At 46.8% G+C, this 18,683-nt stretch overlaps 1 protein-coding gene across 2 annotated transcripts in view; it reads left to right on the top strand.

Annotated features, from left to right (window-relative positions):
- tmem178bb (transmembrane protein 178Bb) overlaps window positions 1-18,683 on the top strand; it is a 482,397-nt gene that overhangs the window by 53,811 nt on the left and 409,903 nt on the right. Inside the window, exon 2 of one of the 2 annotated variants that reach the window (XM_068051295.1) lies at window positions 18,438-18,551. In XM_068051295.1, the coding sequence (XP_067907396.1) occupies window positions 18,438-18,551 (114 nt within the window). The remainder of the gene's footprint in view (window positions 1-18,437; window positions 18,552-18,683) is intronic. The other variant, XM_068051296.1, reaches the window with a different exon arrangement.

Genomic DNA, 18,683 nt, shown 5'->3' with positions numbered 1-18,683 from the left:
GAAACTCGAGGTTGAATTAGCAAAGCTTTATTTCAGGCGAGTCTCACATTTAAGATGTTAACAGCTGCTGCTTGTCTATTATAAGCAGCTCCCATGAGATAACATCAGCAATGAGCAGCATCAGTAGTTTCTATGTTGACAGTTTGAAAATCAAAACAGAAATTGTTTACTGAGAATGTATTCCTTTTTCTGAGGTTATTTTCCAAGTGATTTAAGCTCAATTATAAGACTGACTTGAATTTGATTTGAATTATTACATCCATCCTGATTGGCCACTATCCCTGTCAATAACAAATTGCCATCTCTTTATTCTGGCTGAAAATTCAGTTAAAAATTATTCTTCGCACTATGTTTGCAACTTTTGCAAATATAACAACTAGAAATCCACTGGACTGATTCTCCCAACACTGTTAGATTTCAACAAGCCCAGCAATGCCCAATTCAGTGCCCCTAAATGTTCTCAACCCTCCTCTCTGATACTGCTGGATCTCTGCGTCTCCCTCCCTCGGAGATCCTCCTCATTCACAGAACTTGCCACCTTCTTTCAGTGCTCATAAACCCTTGGCCCACATTCCCAGTACTTCCTGATCCCAAGATCACATCCAGTGCTTTCAGACCTTGGGACGTCCCTTGGCAATGCTCCCAGATCCTAGGATCTACCCAAGTGTTCTCAGAACCCCTCTCCCTAATGTTCCTTCAGTTCCAGATCCTGTCACCTTGCAGTAAACCAGACTCTGAAGGCCAACTCAAGATACTGCAAGGCTCTGTAGCCCTATCCTAATACTGCCAATCTTTAGCCCCCTTTCCCAGGCCACTGTCAGATGAGTCAATGCCCCAGTTAACAACACTTGGCATAACACCCTTGTTCTGATAAAATCTCTGACTCATCAAGACAAACTCCATTCGGGATCTGTTACTAACATAGTGAAAGTTTTGCATGTAGCATACACTTCCTTCCTGGAACACTTTGTCCATCACACTTTCCTGGACATCAAATAGTAGACCCTTTCACTTACTGTGAGCAAAGCCACAGAATTTCTGTTGGCATTGTAATAATTTTATTTATGCATGTATTTCACGCAATACAAAAGTAATGCAATAAATACAAATTTTCAGTGTCGCACTTTTAAAAGAAATATAAGAAAATGAGGCAGTCATTAGCAATGCAGAGAGAATCTCCTCAGGAACAAAAAACACCAGAGTCACAAAGGCTGTAGCCCTAATGTGATATATATGTACACTTAGCAGCAGAATAATACATGAGCGTATAAATCTGTCTTGGGCACTAGTGTGAAACAGGTGATAGGGAATCAGTGGCTCATCTTGGACTCTGCCTGATATTCATTTTCATTAGAGGCAATGGCCTGTGGATTGGCTATCGATGAGCTGAATATTCTGCATTCTCTTTATCATTTTGTCTTGCTTTTGTTAAACTGTTTAGTCAACTAACTTCCCTCGAAGATTGTGCTTTTCATGTCAAGCTCCTTTGACAAAAGGAAAGGGTAATGAGGGCCTCAATAACTGAGTGACATCTTCGCAACTGAAAGACAGTGGACTGAATTTTACAGACTCCTGACGTCGGGGCTGTGGCGAGGTGGGGGTGGGGAGCGGGAAATGCCTCTAGCAGAGGCCCACCACAGGCCTCGACACTGGGAAGGGCCGGCCCAATATTGACAGCAGCGGTGAGGCCTCATGGCAGACCCCCTGCTGCTCGGTGACGGGACACCCATTAACATATTCAAATCCATTAAAATTAATGAATGAATCAGAGCTGCAGCTCCACCTTCTGGCCCGCTGTGATATTGGTGACGGTGGCCGGCAGTCCCGAAACACTGGTGGGGAGGGGGAAGTAGGTAGGTTTCTCAAACTAATATCTTTGGTGTAGAGGATGGTGGGAAGGGTTAGTGTTTAAAGTTTATGTATTTGGGGGGGCAAAAGTCAGGTGAACAAGGGAAATGTTTTTGGGGGGGAGAGGGCAAGAAATTAATTGCATGGTTATTGGGGGGGTGGGAGATAGTCAAATGAAATGCTTTTCAAATTTTTTGTAACCTCTTTCTTTAAATATTTAAATTGAATGGCAAGGCTCGAAGCCCTTTAAAAATGGTGTCAACGCCTGCGCAAAGGCAGCTGACATCATTGCCGTGGACGGACCGCCTGCCCCCTCCACGTCATCAGGGTGGGCGGTCCACCCTGATCATTCAAATGAGCTGCCGCACTGAATACCGTGGCGGCTTCACGACGTGCAGTCCGCACAGGCCGATTGCCATTGTTTTAGTCGAAATATAAATTCCAGCCCATTAGTTCTTCACAGATATCTTGCTTGAGAGAGAATACAAATATAATTTTGGCGCACAGTGGCGGCAGTGTGCACCATCTACAAGATGCACGGCAGCAACTCACGAAGGCTCCTTCAACAGCACCTTCCAAACCCACAACCTCTACCACCTAGAAGAACAAGGGCAACAGTTGCATGGGAACACCACAACCTGCAAGTTCCCCTCCAAGCCACACACCATCCTGACTTGGAACTATATCGCCATTCCTTCACTGTCACTGGGCCAAAATCCTGAAACTCCCTTCCTAACAGCACTGTAGGTGTACCTACCCCACATTGACTGCAGCAGTTCAAGAAGGCAGCTCACCACCACCTTCTCGAGGGCAATTAGGGATGGGTAATAAATGCTGGCCTGGCTGATATCCCACGAGCAGATTTGTAGTACTGTCACAGAATTTATCGCATTGTCACAGTGTTTGTTATACTGCTCAATGATGGGACTGCCATTAAAATATGTAAATAAATTTAAATCACTGAATTAATTACCTTCACGTTCCCGATGTCTGTCCCGTTGCAATATTCGTGCCAATGACCGGCAGTCACGTGCCTTCGGATCCCCGTCTGGGGAACCGTGGCAGAACACTGGTGGGGAGGGGGCAGGAGGTAAGTTTCTCAGTGCAGAAGGGCGGGGAGTGGGGTCCAAGTAATTTCATTGGTGTAGGGTTTTGTGGGAAGGGTTATAGTGTAAAGTTTATGTACTTTGTGGGTGGACAAGGTAAGTGATTTGCGGGGCGGGGGGGCGGTGAGAGGGCAAGTAATTAATATAATTGTTATTGGGAGGTGGGAGAGGGGCAGAATAAATGTATTTAATTCTTTATTACATGTATCTTTAAATATTTAAATTAATCAGTAGGGCTTGAAGCTGTTTAAAAATGGCGTCAGCGCCTGTGCACAGGCAACTGACGCCATTGCCGGGATCGCGGCAGCTCCGTGGACCAACATTGTTTTCACCCGCCGCTGATTTTGCCAGCGGGAGTATAAATTTCAGCCCAATGTTAGTGTATTTATCACAATGTCACAGTGTTTGTTATAATATTACAGTATTTATCACACTTTCATAGTGTATTATATCAGGTACCAATGTTCACATTGTTCTCTTTCCTTTTCTGCTGAAGCCCTTGCTGTATTTTGGCTCAATTGGTGTTGCTCCAGTTCCTGAGTTAATTTTCTAGGTATTGTGAGAGTGGGGGCATCAGAGTTTAGCCTGCTCCTGTTCTCAGCTGCATTGCCCAACAGGAAAAGAAAAACACATTTCAAAAGTGCCCTTCATGACCTCAGGATGTCCCACAGTGACTCACAGCCAATGAAGTTCTTTTGAAGCGTTGTAATTAGGAAACACAGCAGCCAGTTTGTGCATAGCAAGATCCCATAAGCAGCAATGATATAAATGACAAGATCACCATTTTGTCAGGTGTTGGCTAGGGGATAAATGTTGACCAGGACGTCGGAGACACTGCATACTGACCACCAAGGGCAAACTGCAGCTGAGTTTTAAAAAAATTATTCATTCATGGGATGTAGGCATCGCTGGCCAGGCCAGCATTTATTGCCCATCCCTAATTGCCCTTGAGAAGGTGGTGGTGAGCTGCCTTCTTGAACCGTTGCAGTCCATGTGGGGTAGGTACACCCACAGTGCTGTTAGGAAGGGAGTTGCAGGAGTTTGACCCAGCGACAGTGAAGGAACGGTGATATAGTTCCAAGTCAGGATGGTGTGTGACTTGGAGGGGAACTTGCAGGTGGTGGTGTGCCCATGTATTTGCTGCCCTTGTCCTTCTAGTTGGCAGATGTCGCGGGTTTGGAAGGTGCTGTCCAAGGAGCCTTGGTGCGTTGCTGCAGTGCATCTTGTAGATGGTACACACTGCTGCCACTGTGCGTCGGTGGTGGAGGGAGTGAATGTTTGTAGATGGGGTGCCAATCAAGCGGGCTGCTTTGTCCTGGATGGTGTTGAGCTTCTTGAGTGTTGTTGGAGCTGCACCCATCCAGGCAAGTGGAGAGTATTCCATCACACTCCTGACTTGTGCCTTGTAGATGGTGGACAGGCTTTGGGGAGTCAGGAGGTGAGTTACTCGCCTCAGGATTCCTAGCCTCTGACCTGCTCTTGTAGCCACGGTATTTATATGGCTACTCCAGTTCAGTTTCTGGTCAATGGTAGCCCCTAGGATGTTGATAGTGGGGGATTCAGCGATGGTAATGCCGTTAAATGTCAAGGGGAGATGGTTAGATTCTCTCTTGTTGGAGATGGTCATTGCCTGGCACTTGTGTGGCGCGAATGTTATTTGCCACTTATCAGCCCAAGCCTGGATATTGTCCAGGTCTTGCTGCATTTCTACACGGACCGCTTCAGTATCTGAGGAGTCACGAATGGTGCTGAACATTGTTCGATCATCAGCGAACATCCCCACTTCTGACCTTGATTGAAGGAAGGTCATTGATGAAGCATCTGAAGATGGTTGGGCCGAGGACACTACCCTGAGAAACTCCTGCAGTGATGTCCTGGAGCTCAGATGATTGACCTCCAACAACCACAACCATCTTCCTTTGCGCTAGGTATGACTCCAGCCAGCGGAGGGTTTTCCCCCTGATTCCCATTGACCTCTGTTTTGCTAGGGCTCCTTGATGCCATACTCGGTCAAATGCTGCCTTGATATCAAGGGCAGTCACTCTCACCTCACCTCTTGAGTTCAGCTCTTTAGTCCATGTTTGAACCAAGGCTGTAATGAGGTCAGGAGCTGAGTGGCCCTGGCGGAACCCAAATTGAGCGTCATTGAGCAGGTTATTGCTAAGCAAGTGCCGCTTGATGGCACTGTTGATGACACCTTCCATCACTTTACTGATCATTGAGAGAAGGCTCATGGGGCGGTAATTGGCCGGGTTGGACGTGTCCTGCTTTTTGTGTACAGGACATACCTGGGCAATTTTCCACATTGCAGGGTAGATGCCAGTGTTGTAGCTGTACTGGAACAGCTTGGCTAGGGGTGTGGCAAGTGCTGGAGCACAGATCTTCAGTACCATTGCTGGAATATTTTCAGGGCCCATAGCTTTTGCAGTATCCAGTGCCTTCAGTCATTTCTTGACATCACGCTGAGTGAATCGAATTGGCTGAAGTCTGGCATCTGTGATGCTGGGGACTTCAGGAGGAGGCCGAGATGGATCATCAATTCGACATTTCTGGCTGAAGATTTTTGCAAATTCAGGGTAGGCGGTGGCTTAGTGGTATTATCACTGGACTAGTAACCCGGAGACCCAGGTTATTTCTCTGGGGACATGGGTTTGAATCCCACCACAGCAGTAGGTGGAATTTGAATTTAATTAATAAATCTGGAATTAAAAGCTAGTCTAATGATGGCCATGAAACCATTGTCGATTGTTGTAAAAACCCATCTGGTTCACTAATGTCCTTTAGGGAAGGAAATCTGCTGTCCTTACCTGGTCTGGCCTACATGTGACTCCAGATCCACAGCAATGTGGTTGACTCTTACATGCCCTCTGAAATGGCCTCGCAAGCCATTCAGTTGTACCTAACCGCTACAAAGTCAATAAAAAGGAATGAAACCGGATGGACCACCCGGCATCGACCTAGGCACCGGAAACGACAACGGCAAACCCAGCCCTATCGACCCTGCAAAGTCCTCCTTACCAACATCTGGGGGCTTGTGCCAAAGTTGGGAGAGTTGTCCCACAGACTAGTCGAACAATAGCCTGACATAGTCATACTCACGGAATCATACCTGACAATGTCCCAGACACTGCCTTCAGCATCCCCGGGTATGTCCTGTCCCACTGGCAGGACAGACCCATCAGATGTGGTGGCACAGTGGTATACAGTCAGGAGGGAGTTGCTCTGGGAGTCCTCAACATTGACTCCGGACCCCATGAAGTCTCATGGCATCAGGTCAAACATTGGCAAGGTAACCTCCTACTGATTACCACCTACCACCCTCCCTCAGCTGATGATTCAGTACTCCTCCATGTTGAACACCACTTGGAGGAAGCATTGAGAGTGGCAAGGGCACAAAATGTACTCTGGGTGGGGGACTTCAATGTCCATCACCAAGAGTGGCTCGGTAGCACCACTACTGACTGAGCTGGCCGAGTCCTAAAGGACATAGCTGCTAGACTGGGTCTGCGGCAGGTGGTGGGGGAACCAACACGAGGGAAAAACATACTTGACCTCGTCCTCACCAATCTGCCTGCCGCAGATGCATCTGTCCATGACTGTATTGGTAGGAGTGACCACCGCACAATCCTTGTGGAGACGAAGTCCTGTCTTCACTTTGATGATACTGTCCATCGTGTTGTGTGGCACTATCACCGTGCTAAATGGGATAGATTTCGAACAGATCTAGCAATGCAAAACTGGGCATCCATGAGGCGCTGTGGGCCATCAGCAGCAGCAGAATTGTACTCAACCACAATCTGTAACCTCATGGCCCGGCATATCCCCCACTCTACCATTACCATCAAGCCAGGAGACCAACATTGGTTCAATGAAGAGTGCAGGAGGGCATGCCAGGAGCAGCACCAGGCATACCTCAAAATGAGGTGTCAACCTGGTGAAGCTACAACACAGGGCTATCTGCATGCCAAACTGCGTAAGCAGCATGCGATAGACAGAGCTAAGCGATCCCATAACCAACGGATCAAATCTAAGCTCTGCAGTCCTGCCACATCCAGCCGTGATTGGTGGTGGACAATTAAACAACTAACTGGAGGAGGTGGCTCCACAACTATCCCCATCCTCAATGATGGGGGAGCCCAGCACATCAGTGCGAAAGATAAGGCTGAAGGATTTGCAAAAAAAAAATGTCTGGCTAACACAGCACCGGTGAAGGACACTGGGCTTTTCCTGCTCTGTGTGGGGCTCAGTACCACACTGGGTGAGACCAGCCAACCAATCACAGACCGTGAATAGGACTGGGGCCCTTCCTGCACTCTATGGGTCTTAGCAACAAACTGCCTTTCGCAACATAGAAATCAGGAACAGCCTCAGCCTGTGGCCTTTCAAGTGTCAAAGGCAAGATGGGCCTTGTATTCTCACCAGCCTTTAGTTTGACAGATAAGAAAGGCTCAAATGTAAGTTTTTAGTAACATTTGTCACAGGATCTTTATGTATGAAAGTCTCCATTGAGACTGCCTCCTGAATTGTAGATGTCTTGGATACCAATCAAAGAATTCTCTCGCCTATGAGGAATATACAAGATGGTGCTGCCAGGCAATGTACAGTACCCTTTACCTTTTGCAGCATCTCTTACCTCTTGTCTGTGGAATTGAGAAGCAAGCATTTTGAAGCTGTAGTCACAGACAGCATGTGAGGGTTGCTAAGCAACAGAATCAGAGTTGATTTATTCAAGATCTCTGTGTTATGGGTTCAGATTCAATGAGAGCCTTAGCAATTTGAGACCAGTCACATTGACAACTGATTGTTCAGGAGTTAATGTGTGACTATGGTAATGGTAATGTATGGTTTTATTACTGGACGAGTAACCTGGAGCATGGTACAGCAGTGGTTTTATTACTGGACTAGTAACCCGGAGAATGGTACAGCAGTGGTTATATTACTGGACTAAAAACCCGGAGAATGGTACGGCAGTGGTTATAGAACATAGAACATAGAACATAGAACAGTACAGCACAGTACAGGCCCTTTGGCCCACGATGTTGTGCCGGTCCTTTAACCTACTCTAAGATCAAACTAACTACCTACCCTTCATTCTACTATCATCCATGTACCTATCCAAGAGTCGCTTAAATGCCCCTAATGTATCTGCTTCTACCACGACCGCTGGCAGTGCATTCCACGCACCCACCACTCTCTGTGTAAAGAACCTACCTCTGACATCTCCCCGAAACCTTCCTCCAATCACCTTAAAAGTATGCCCCCTGGTGATAGCCCTTTCCACACTGGGAAAAAGTCTCTGACTATCCACTCTATCTATGCCTCTCATCATCTTGTACCCCTCTATCAAGTCACCTCTCATCCTTCTTCACTCCAATGAGAAAAGCCATAGCTCCCTCAATCTTTCTTCGTAGGACATGCCCTCCAGTCCAGGCAGCATCCTGGTAAATCTCCTCTGCACCCTCTCTAAAGCTTCCACATCCTTCCTATAATGAGGCGACCAGAACTGAACACAATATTCCAAATGTGGTCGAACCAGGGCCTTATAGAGCTGCAGCATAACCTCGCGGCTCTTAAACTCAATCCCCCTGTTAATGAAAGCCAACACACCATACACCTTCTTAACAACCCTATCAACTTGGGTGGCAACTTTGAGCGATCTATGGACATGGACCCCAAGATCCCTCTGTTCCTCCACACTACCAAGAATTCTGTCTTTAAGCCTGTATTCCGCATTCAAATTCGACCTTCCAAAATGAATCACTTCACACTTTTCCAGGTTGAACTCCATCTGCCACTTCTCATCCCAGCTCTGCATCCTGTCAATGTCCTGTTGCAACCTACAACAGCTTTCCACACTATCCACAACTCCAGCAACCTTCGTGTCATCGGCAAACTTGCTAACCCAGCCTTCCACTTCCTCATCCAAGTCATTTATAAAAATCACAAAGAGCAGAGGTCCCAGAACAGATCCCTGCGGAACACCACTGGTCACCGAGCTCCATGCTGAATACTTTCCATCTACTACCACCCTCTGTCTTCTATGGGCCAGCCAATTTTGTATCCAGACAGCCAACTTTCCCTGAATCCCATGCCTCCTTACTTTCTGAATGAGCCTACCATGGAGAACCTTATCAAACGCCTTGCTAAAATCGATATACACCACATCCACTGCTCTTCCTTCATCAATGTGTGCTGACTGTCTCTAATCTAACCATGCTTTTCCAAATAATCATAAATCCCGTCTCTCAGAATCCTCTCCAATAATTTGCCCACTACTGACGTAAGACTGACTGGTCTATAATTCCCAGGGTTATCCCTATTCCCTTTCTTGAACAAGGGAACAACATTTGCCACCCTCCAATCATCCGGTACTGCTCCAGTGGACAGTGAAGACGCAAAGATCATCGCCAAAGGCGCAGCAATCTCTTCCCTCGCTTCCCGTAATATCCTTGGGTATATCCCGTCTGGCCCCGGGGACTTATCTGTCCTCATATCATTCAAAATTTCCAGCACATCCTCCCTCTTAACCTCAACCTGTTCGAGCATATCAGCCTGTTCCACACTGTCCTCACAAACGACCAGGTTCCTCTCACCAGTGAATACTGAAGCAAAGTTTAGTTTTGTTTAGTTTAGTTTAGTGATACAGCACTGAAACAGGCCCTTCAGCCTACTGAGTCTGTGCCGACCATCAACCACCCATTTATACTAATCCTACACTAATCCCATATTCCTACCACATCCCCACCTGTCCCTATATTTCCCTAACACCTACCTATACTAGGGGCAATTTATAATGGCCAATTTACCTATCAACCTGCAAGTCTTTGGCATGTGGGAGGAAACCGGAGCACCCGGAGGAAACCCACGCAGACACAGGGAGAACTTGCAAACTCCACACAGGCAGTACCCAGAATTGAACCCGGGTCGCTGGAGCTGTGAGGCTGCGGTGCTAACCATTGCGCCACTGTGCCGCCCTAAAAGTATTCATTTAGGACCTCCCCTACCTCCTCCGACTGCAGGCACAAGTTCCCTCCACTATCCCTGATCGGCCCTACCCCCACTCTGGCCATCCTCTTGTTCCTCACATAAGTGTAGAACGCCTTGGGATTTTCCTTAATCCTACCCGCCAAGACTTTTTCATGTCCCCTTCTAGCTCTCCTAAGTCCATTCCTCAGTTCCTTCCTGGCTACCTTGTAACCCTCGAGAGCCCTGTCTGATCCTTGCTTCCTCAACCTTAAGTAAGCTTCCTTCTTCCTCTTGACTAGCTGTTCCACATCTCTTGTCATCCAAGGTTCCTTCACCCTACCATCCCTTCCCTGCCTCATCGGGACAAACCTGTCCAGCAGTTGCAGCAAGTGCTCCCTAAACAACCTCCACATTTCTGTGGTGCATTTCCCTGAGAACATCTGTTCCCAATTTATGCTCCCCAATTCCTGCCTAATAGCATTGTAATTCCCCCTCCTCCAATTAAATATTTTCCCATCTCGTCTGCTCCTGTCCCTCTCCATGACTATAGTAAAGGTCAGGGAGTTGTGATTACTATCACCGAAATGTTCTCCCACCGAGAGATCTGCCACCTGGCCTGGTTCGTTGCCAAGCACCAAGTCCAACATAGTCTCCCCTCTAGTCGGCCTATCTACATATTGAGTCAGAAAACCTTGCTGCACACAGTTGACAAAAACTGCTCCATCCAAACTATTTGCACTAAGGAGGCTCCAATCAATATTATGGAAGTTGAAGTCACCCATGACAACAACCCTGTTACTTCTGCACCTTTCCAAAATCTGACTCCCAATCTGTTCCTCCGTGTCTCTGTTGGGGGGGGTCTATAGAAAACTCCCAACAAAGTGTCTGCTCCTTTCCTGTTTCTGACTTCCACCCATAATGACTCAGTCGACAAACCCTCCTCGACAACCTCCCTTTCTGCAGCTGTGATACTATCCCTAATTAACAATGCCACTCCCCCACCTCTTTTACCTCCCTCCCTATTCCTTTTGAAACATCTAAACCCCGGAACATCCAACATCCATTCCTGCCCCTGTGATATCCACATCTCCGTAATGGCCACAACATTGTAGCTCCAAGTACTGATCCATGGTCTAAGTTCATCACCCTTATTCCTGACACTTCTTGCGTTAAAATAGACACACTTCAACCCATCATACTGGCTGCAACTTTGCCCTGTCAACTGTCTAACCTTCCTCACAGCCTCTCTGCACTCGGTATCTGCCTGTTCAACAGCTACCCCATCCACTGATCCGTAGCTCCGGTTCCCATCCCCCTGCCAAACTACTTTGAACCCTCCCGAAGAGCTCTAGCAAACCTCCCGCCCAGGATATTGGTGCCCCTCCAGTTCAGATGCAACCTGTCCTTGTACAGGTCCCACCTTCCCCAGAAGGTATCCCAATGATCCACATATCTGAATCCCTCCCTCCTACACCAGTTCTGTAGCCACGTGTTCAGCTGCACTCGCTCCCTGTTTCTAGCCTCACTCGCACGTGGCACCGGTAACAATCCTGAGATTACTACTCTGCTCGTCCTGCCTTTCAGCTTCCAACCTAACTCCCTATATTCGCTTTTCAGGTCCTCATCCCTTTTCCTAGCTATGTCATTGGTACCGATATGTACCACGACCTCTGGTTGCTCCCCCTCCCCCTTACGAATCCTGTGGACTCAATCTGAGACATCCCTGACCCTGGCACCCGGGAGGCAACATACCATCCGGGAGTCTCGTTCGCGACCCCAGAATCTCCTGTCTGTTCCTCTAACCATTGAATCTCCTATCACTATCGCTCTCCAATTCTCCCCCCTTCCCTTCTGAGCCACCTAGCCAGGCTCAGTGCCAGAGACCTGGCCACTGTGGCTTTCCTCTGGTAGGTCGTTCCCCCCAACCGTATCCAAAACGGTATACGTATTATTGAGGGGAACGGCCACAGGGGATCCCTGCACTGTGCGCCTATTCCCTTTCCCTTCCCTGACGGTCACCCAGCTACCTTTATCCTGTAACTTAGGTGTCACTACTTCCCTATGACTGCTCGCTATCACCCCCTCAGCATCCTGAATGATCCGAAGTTCATCCAGCTCCAGCTCCAGTTCCCTAACGCGGTCTGCGAGGAGCTGGAGTTGGGTGCACTTCTCACAGGTGAAGCCAGCAGGGACACAAGTGGTGACCCTCACCTCCCACATCCTGCAAGAGGAGCATGCAACTGCCCTAGCTTCCATCCCCTCCGCACTAAATTGACAACAGAGATTTAAAAAAAAGGAAAATCTTACCTTACCAAACCCTCCACACAAGAGTCCTTTTTTTTTGGTTAGAGGAGGAGGATGGGTGGGAGAGACTACACGTGTAGTGTTTCGGGTTTAGCCACTGCCCGGATATATAGGTTTACTTACCCAGCAGTCCCCATGTCTGCCGAAACAAAAGGTAAGTTATTTTAAACTGAAACTCACCTTCCCAGCTGACCCCTCGCTCGCACTATCGCTGCTTCAGAAAAAGCTGCTGCAACAAAAGGTAAGTTATTTTAAACTGCCCGAATATATAGGTTTACTTACCCAGCAGTCTCCTTATATTACTGGACGAGTAACCCGGAGAATGGTATGGCAGTGGTTATATTACTGGTGGAGTAACCCGGAGAATGGTACGGCAGTGGTTATATTACTGGACTAGTAACCCGTAGAATGGTATGGCAGTGGTTATATTACTGGACGAGTAACCCGGAGAATGGTACGGCAGTGGTTATATTACTGGACGAGTAACCCGGAGAATGGTACGGCAGTGGTTATATTACTGGACGAGTAACCCGGAGAATGGTACGGCAGTGGTTATATTACTGGACTAGTAACCCGTAGAATGGTATGGCAGTGGTTATATTACTGGACGAGTAACCCGGAGAATGGTATGGCAGTGGTTATATTACTGGACTAGTAACCCGGAGAATGGTACGGCAGTGGTTATATTACTGGACGAGTAAACCGGAGAATGGTACGGCAGTGGTTATATTACTGGACTAGTAACCCGTAGAATGGTATGGCAGTGGTTATATTACTGGACGAGTAACCCGGAGAATGGTATGGCAGTGGTTATATTACTGGACGAGTAACCCGTAGAATGGTACGGCAGTGGTTATATTACTGGACGAGTAACCCGGAGAATGGTACGGCAGTGGTTATATTACTGGACTAGTAACCCGTAGAATGGTATGGCAGTGGTTATATTACTGGACGAGTAACCCGGAGAATGGTATGGCAGTGGTTATATTACTGGACGAGTAACCCGTAGAATGGTATGGCAGTGGTTATATTACTGGACGAGTAACCCGGAGAATGGTACGGCAGTGGTTATATTACTGGACTAGTAACCCGGAGAATGGTACGGCAGTGGTTATATTACTGGACTAGTAACCCAGAGAATGGTATGGCAGTGGTTATATTACTGGACGAGTAACCCGGAGAATGGTACAGCAGTGGTTATATTACTGGACGAGTAACCCGGAGAATGGTACAGCAGTGGTTATATTACTGGACTAGTAACCCGGAGAATGGTACGGCAGTGGTTATATTACTGGAGTAGTAACCCGGAGAATGGTATGGCAGTGGTTATATTACTGGACTAGTAACCCAGAGAATGGTATGGCAGTGGTTATATTACTGGACGAGTAACCCGGAGAATGGTACAGCAGTGGTTATATTACTGGACTAGTAACCCGTAGAATGGTATGGCAGTGGTTATATTACTGGACGAGTAACCCGGAGAATGGTATGGCAGTGGTTATATTACTGGACTAGTAACCCGGAGAATGGTACGGCAGTGGTTATATTACTGGACGAGTAACCCGGAGAATGGTACGGCAGTGGTTATATTACTGGACGAGTAACCCGGAGAATGGTATGGCAGTGGTTATATTACTGGAGTAGTAACCCGGAGAATGGTATGGCAGTGGTTATATTACTGGACTAGTAACCCGGAGAATGGTACGGCAGTGGTTATATTACTGGACTAGTAACCCGGAGAATGGTACGGCAGTGGTTATATTACTGGACTAGTAACCCAGAGAACATGAGTTTGAATCTCAATGCCACAGTTTGAGAATTTGACTCATGTTTTGAAAATCTGGAAATAACAAGCTGCTATGAGCAAAAGTTTTTGTTATTCATTCATGGGATGTGGACGTCACTGGCTAGGACAGCATTTGTTGCCCATCCCTAATTGCCCTTGAGAAGGTGGTGGTGAGCCACCTTCTTGAACCACTGCAGTCCTTGGGGTGTAGGCATACCCACAGTGCTGTTAGGAAGGGAGTTCCAGGATTTTGACCCATCCACAGAGAAGGAATGGCAATACAGTTCCAAATCAGGATGGTATGTGGATTGGAGGGGAACTTGCAGGTGGTGGTGTTCTCATGCATTTGCTGCCCTTGTCCTTCTAGTTGGTAGAGGTCGCGGGTTTGGGAGGTGCTGTCTAAGCAGCCTTGGTGCATTGCTGCAGTGCATCTTGTAGATGGTACACACTGCTGTCACTGCGTCGGTGGTGGAGGGAGTGAATGTTTGTAGATGGGGTGCCAATCAAGTGGGCTGCTTTGTCCTGGATAGCATTGAGCTTCTTGAGTGTGGTTGGAGCTGCACTCTGTCAGGCAAGTGGAGAGTATTCCATCACACTCCTGACTTGTGCCTTGTAGATGGTGGACAGGCTTTGGGGAGTCAGGAGGTGAGTTACTCGCTGTAGAATTCCAAGTTTCTGACCTGCTGTTGTATCCACAGTATTTATATGGCTGGTCCAGTTCAATTTCTGGTCAGTGGTAATCCCCCCCCCATCACCCTCCAGGATGTTGACAGTGGGGGATTCAGCGATGGCAATGCCATTGAATGTCAAAAGGAGATGGTTAAATTCTCTCTTATTGGAGATGGTCATTGCCTGCACTTGTGTGGTACAAATGTTACCACGAAAGTGACCACAAAACTATCAAATTGTCATAAAAACACATTGGGTTTATTAATGTCCTTTTGGGAAAGGAACCTGCCCTCCTTACCCAGTCTGGTCTATATGTCACTCCAGTCCCACACTAACATGGTTGACTCTTACCTGCTCTCTGACGGGGCCTAGCAAGCCACTCAGTCCAGCACATTTCCTGGGAAGTAATTTTCAAAAAGTAGCTTTTAAGAGATATGCCCCCTCAGGAAAGTTGGAGACCGTTAGCAAACTCTGGAAATAAGCAATGACAATGGGTTACTGGTGAAGGCTACAGCATCCGTCTTGAAGCCTAGCCTAGACGAAGGGTCTGGGGGCTTTGTTCACAACAGGAAGCAAGAGATCGGGGCTACAGGAGGCGATGATGGAGCAAGCAGTGAGGAAAGAGAAGAAATTGGGAGATTAGTCAGCAAAGAGAAATAGTAAAATAATCAATCTGATGAGAGAGAGGGAAGGAGATGGAGGTGCATCAGTTGTCTGTTATTCTGGACTGCTCTCTTGCTTTTACTCTACTTGCCTCTGTATGTTTTTATATTAAGTGCAGAATTTGGGTGGTCATTCTAGTTACACTGTCAGCTTTGTAATCCTTTAACTCTGTCTGTTCAGGTAAATGTTAAAGGTGCCATGACGTGAAGTGGAGAGGAGGGATTTTCCCCATTGTCCTGGTCAACATTCTTCAACCACTGGTCAGAAAGAAATGACCTATTGGCCTATATCCCAATCGTTTCTGGAATCTTGCTGTATGCAAAAATGGCTGCTGGGTTTGCCTACCTAACAGTCGGTGCTCTTCAGAGTGACTCATTGGGTTGCAAATTAGTATATGTTGGGCCTATTTTTGGGGCATAAAACAGCTGCAAAGCTGATCAATTTAGCAGCGTAACAGTCTATACCCAATCTCCACAGGGGTTGGTCCCACTGCCAAATATATGAGACCTATTTTTGCAGGTCTGTGGATCCTGAGACCAATTACACGATCTAGCCCACAGCCTGACTAATGCTAGTTAACTCAGCACAGGTTCAGGAAGCTGGGACTTCCTGGTTTATATTGATCGGTAGTGCCCTGGACAGCCTTCGCTGTTGGAGGAGTGCCCCACTTCTGTAAACGTAAAGTGTTAAACTTGAAGTCTATAAGGAGAAAGAATACCAGTCTAAAAATCTAAATCTCCCATCAACCACAGGTTATTTATCCAGGAATAATTGAATAGCACACAGTTATAATACTCACTATAAAAATCTTTATGATCCTTAAAAGACAATGGCTTTCGTCTTCCCAATATTTAATTGGAGGAACACCACCTCCTTCTCAAGGGCAATTAGGGATGGGCAACAAATGTTGGCCTTGCCAAAAACACTCATATCCAACAAAAGAATAAAAAAAAGGTTTTGACTCATTTGAGACTGGATGTCAGGCAAGCAGTATGACAAATCAATGGCAATGGATGGGTGGAGAGAGGTGCCAGATGCAACCCAAGCCCCACGGCATTGGCCTATCAGAGGGGGCATTGTGCTGTGTTCAGATATATAGTCACATTTTGCTTTCTTCCATTGTTGAAGCTTTAAAGAAAATTTGCCACGTTGATGAGGTTTGTTATTGTGTGTGGTTCCTCTCTCATCTCAGGAGGCTTGTTGGAAACTTCCAGAATATGTAGGAAGCCTAATTTATCCCAGGATGATGGGTGGTGCCATTATGGCAATGAGGCTACTAGCAACAGGCAAAGTGAGGAAGGCAGTGGAAGGCTGCATGTTAATTCAGAAGCTGTGTAGTTTAATAAAAAATAAAGTGATGAATAATTAAAGCTTCCTTAAATAATTAAGCATCAAGTGTGTGCTGGTTTGTAACAGAGATTCCACGATTTTTCTAACAGTCCCTTTAAATTCTTTATAATTCTTTGTGATGTATCAGTGAGGCAGGCAGCATCCAATTTGATGTTTTAACTTTAATGTATGGGAAGTGTAGGAAATACTGAAATCGTTCTTTAACCCGCATCAGGCTAGTATAAATGTACATTATCACTGCCTGGGCAGTGATCTGGTGGAACAAATCACCTGTCCATTGTAGAACCTGGCCAATTTATTACGAATTCATCCTCGGACATGGGTGTCACTGACAAGCTTGCCATTTATTGGCTATCCCTAGTTGCTGTTGCATAAGTAATGTTGGGGCACCTGGATTGAAACTGAGTGACCTTCTAGGCCACTTCAGAGGGCAGGTACACCTGGATGTGAGGGAGTCAACCAGGTTGATGTGGAACTGGAGCCACATATCAGCCAAGGGCTAAGGGTGGCAGATTGATTTCAAAGGTGAACCAGTTGAGTTTTTATGACAATCCGACAGCTTCATGGTCACTTTTATTGAGACCTGCTTTTATTTCCAGATTTTCGCAACTAAATTCAACCTCTCAAATTGCAACACTGGGATTTAAAGTCCCAGTTCATCCGTCTTACTGGTCCAGGAACATAACCACTACACCACCATACCCAATTAAAAATAACGTGATGATAATCAGGTGGGTTCTACAACAGGAGGATGATGCAGTCCATCAGACAAAGAGTTGTTTCTCCCTCCTCTTGCTTTGAGCTTTGGATATATCCTCCCCTGCCCCTCTTCTATGGAAAATGAGCCTCTTATCTGTCCAAGACCAGTTCAGTTCAAGGACACTGTCACCTGTTTGCCTTTGATGAGCTTGAGCAGGAGGCCCTGTCTTCACTTTCCAGTCTGTGCTGAGTTTGTTGGTTTTAGCTGGAGCAGCAGTTGCCCTCAGTGCCTCTGAGAGGAGATCATCTCCCAAGGCTCCTGCCCTCGGTCGCTATCCAGTCACTCCTGGCTGGAAAGTGGGAAAGTGTGGATATTGAACGAGGACAACTTGACTGTGATGCCCGCCACTGTGGAACAGCCTGCCAACACTCACTGTCTAGGCTCACTAGGCAGATTGGCCACTTGGCTGAATGTTGGGCGACTGCATTTACTCTGGCCAGTGTGGAGGCTTTCGGGAAGGAGGGCAAAAAATGTTTTGGGACTGAATTTATTTCAGGCTTCTGCACAGCCCCCTATAACTTCGGCGCAAACCCTGTTTATGTGTGTTCGCAGTGTTTTCACCATAGTCACGATAGTCTGGCGGGAGATACCCCAGGGAATCCACCAGCTCGTAAAAGAACTTGGCTAAAGTGGTTCATCCAGGTGTGCCGTGTATTAGAAATATGGTCAGAAGAAATGGGAGGATGAAGCAGACAGATGCACAGACACAGAAAGAGATGGAGAGACAGAGAGAAAGTATGAAAGAAAAGAGAGAGAAAGGGAGAGATTGAGAGAGAGATGGGAGACAGCAATATATGGGGAGAGACAGAGAAACAGTGCCAGAAAGAAAATAGAGATAGAGAGAGAGATATACAGACAGAGAGAGAGAGAGAGAGAGAGAGAGAGAGCAGCTTCACAGTAATAGAGTGGGTGAGCTGTGCAGGAAGATGTGATGTGCAATGTGTTTCTCAAATGTACCTAACACTCTTGTTTTTTTCCCCCTCAGGTGCGATAGACAGGTGTACACCAATCAAATATCACTACTCCTCAGCAATCCTTCCGAAAAACCTTTCATACAACATAACAAAAACCATCCGGCAAGATGAGTGGCACTCCCTGCGTAAGTCCACAATCTTTTCCTGGTTACCTCTCTTTGAAAGGGACCATGTGAGAGTTGTTGTGATTCTATGGTAATATTGGATATCGGTTTTTGCTTATGGCATTTGGTGATTTCTGCAGCTTTTTTGGACAA

The sequence above is a fragment of the Heterodontus francisci genome, chromosome 18 (genome assembly GCF_036365525.1).
Source record: "Heterodontus francisci isolate sHetFra1 chromosome 18, sHetFra1.hap1, whole genome shotgun sequence".
Classification (NCBI taxonomy): domain Eukaryota; kingdom Metazoa; phylum Chordata; class Chondrichthyes; order Heterodontiformes; family Heterodontidae; genus Heterodontus; species Heterodontus francisci.
The sequence above is the reverse complement of the archived record's forward strand: the minus strand, read 5'-3'. Positions and strand labels throughout refer to the sequence as shown.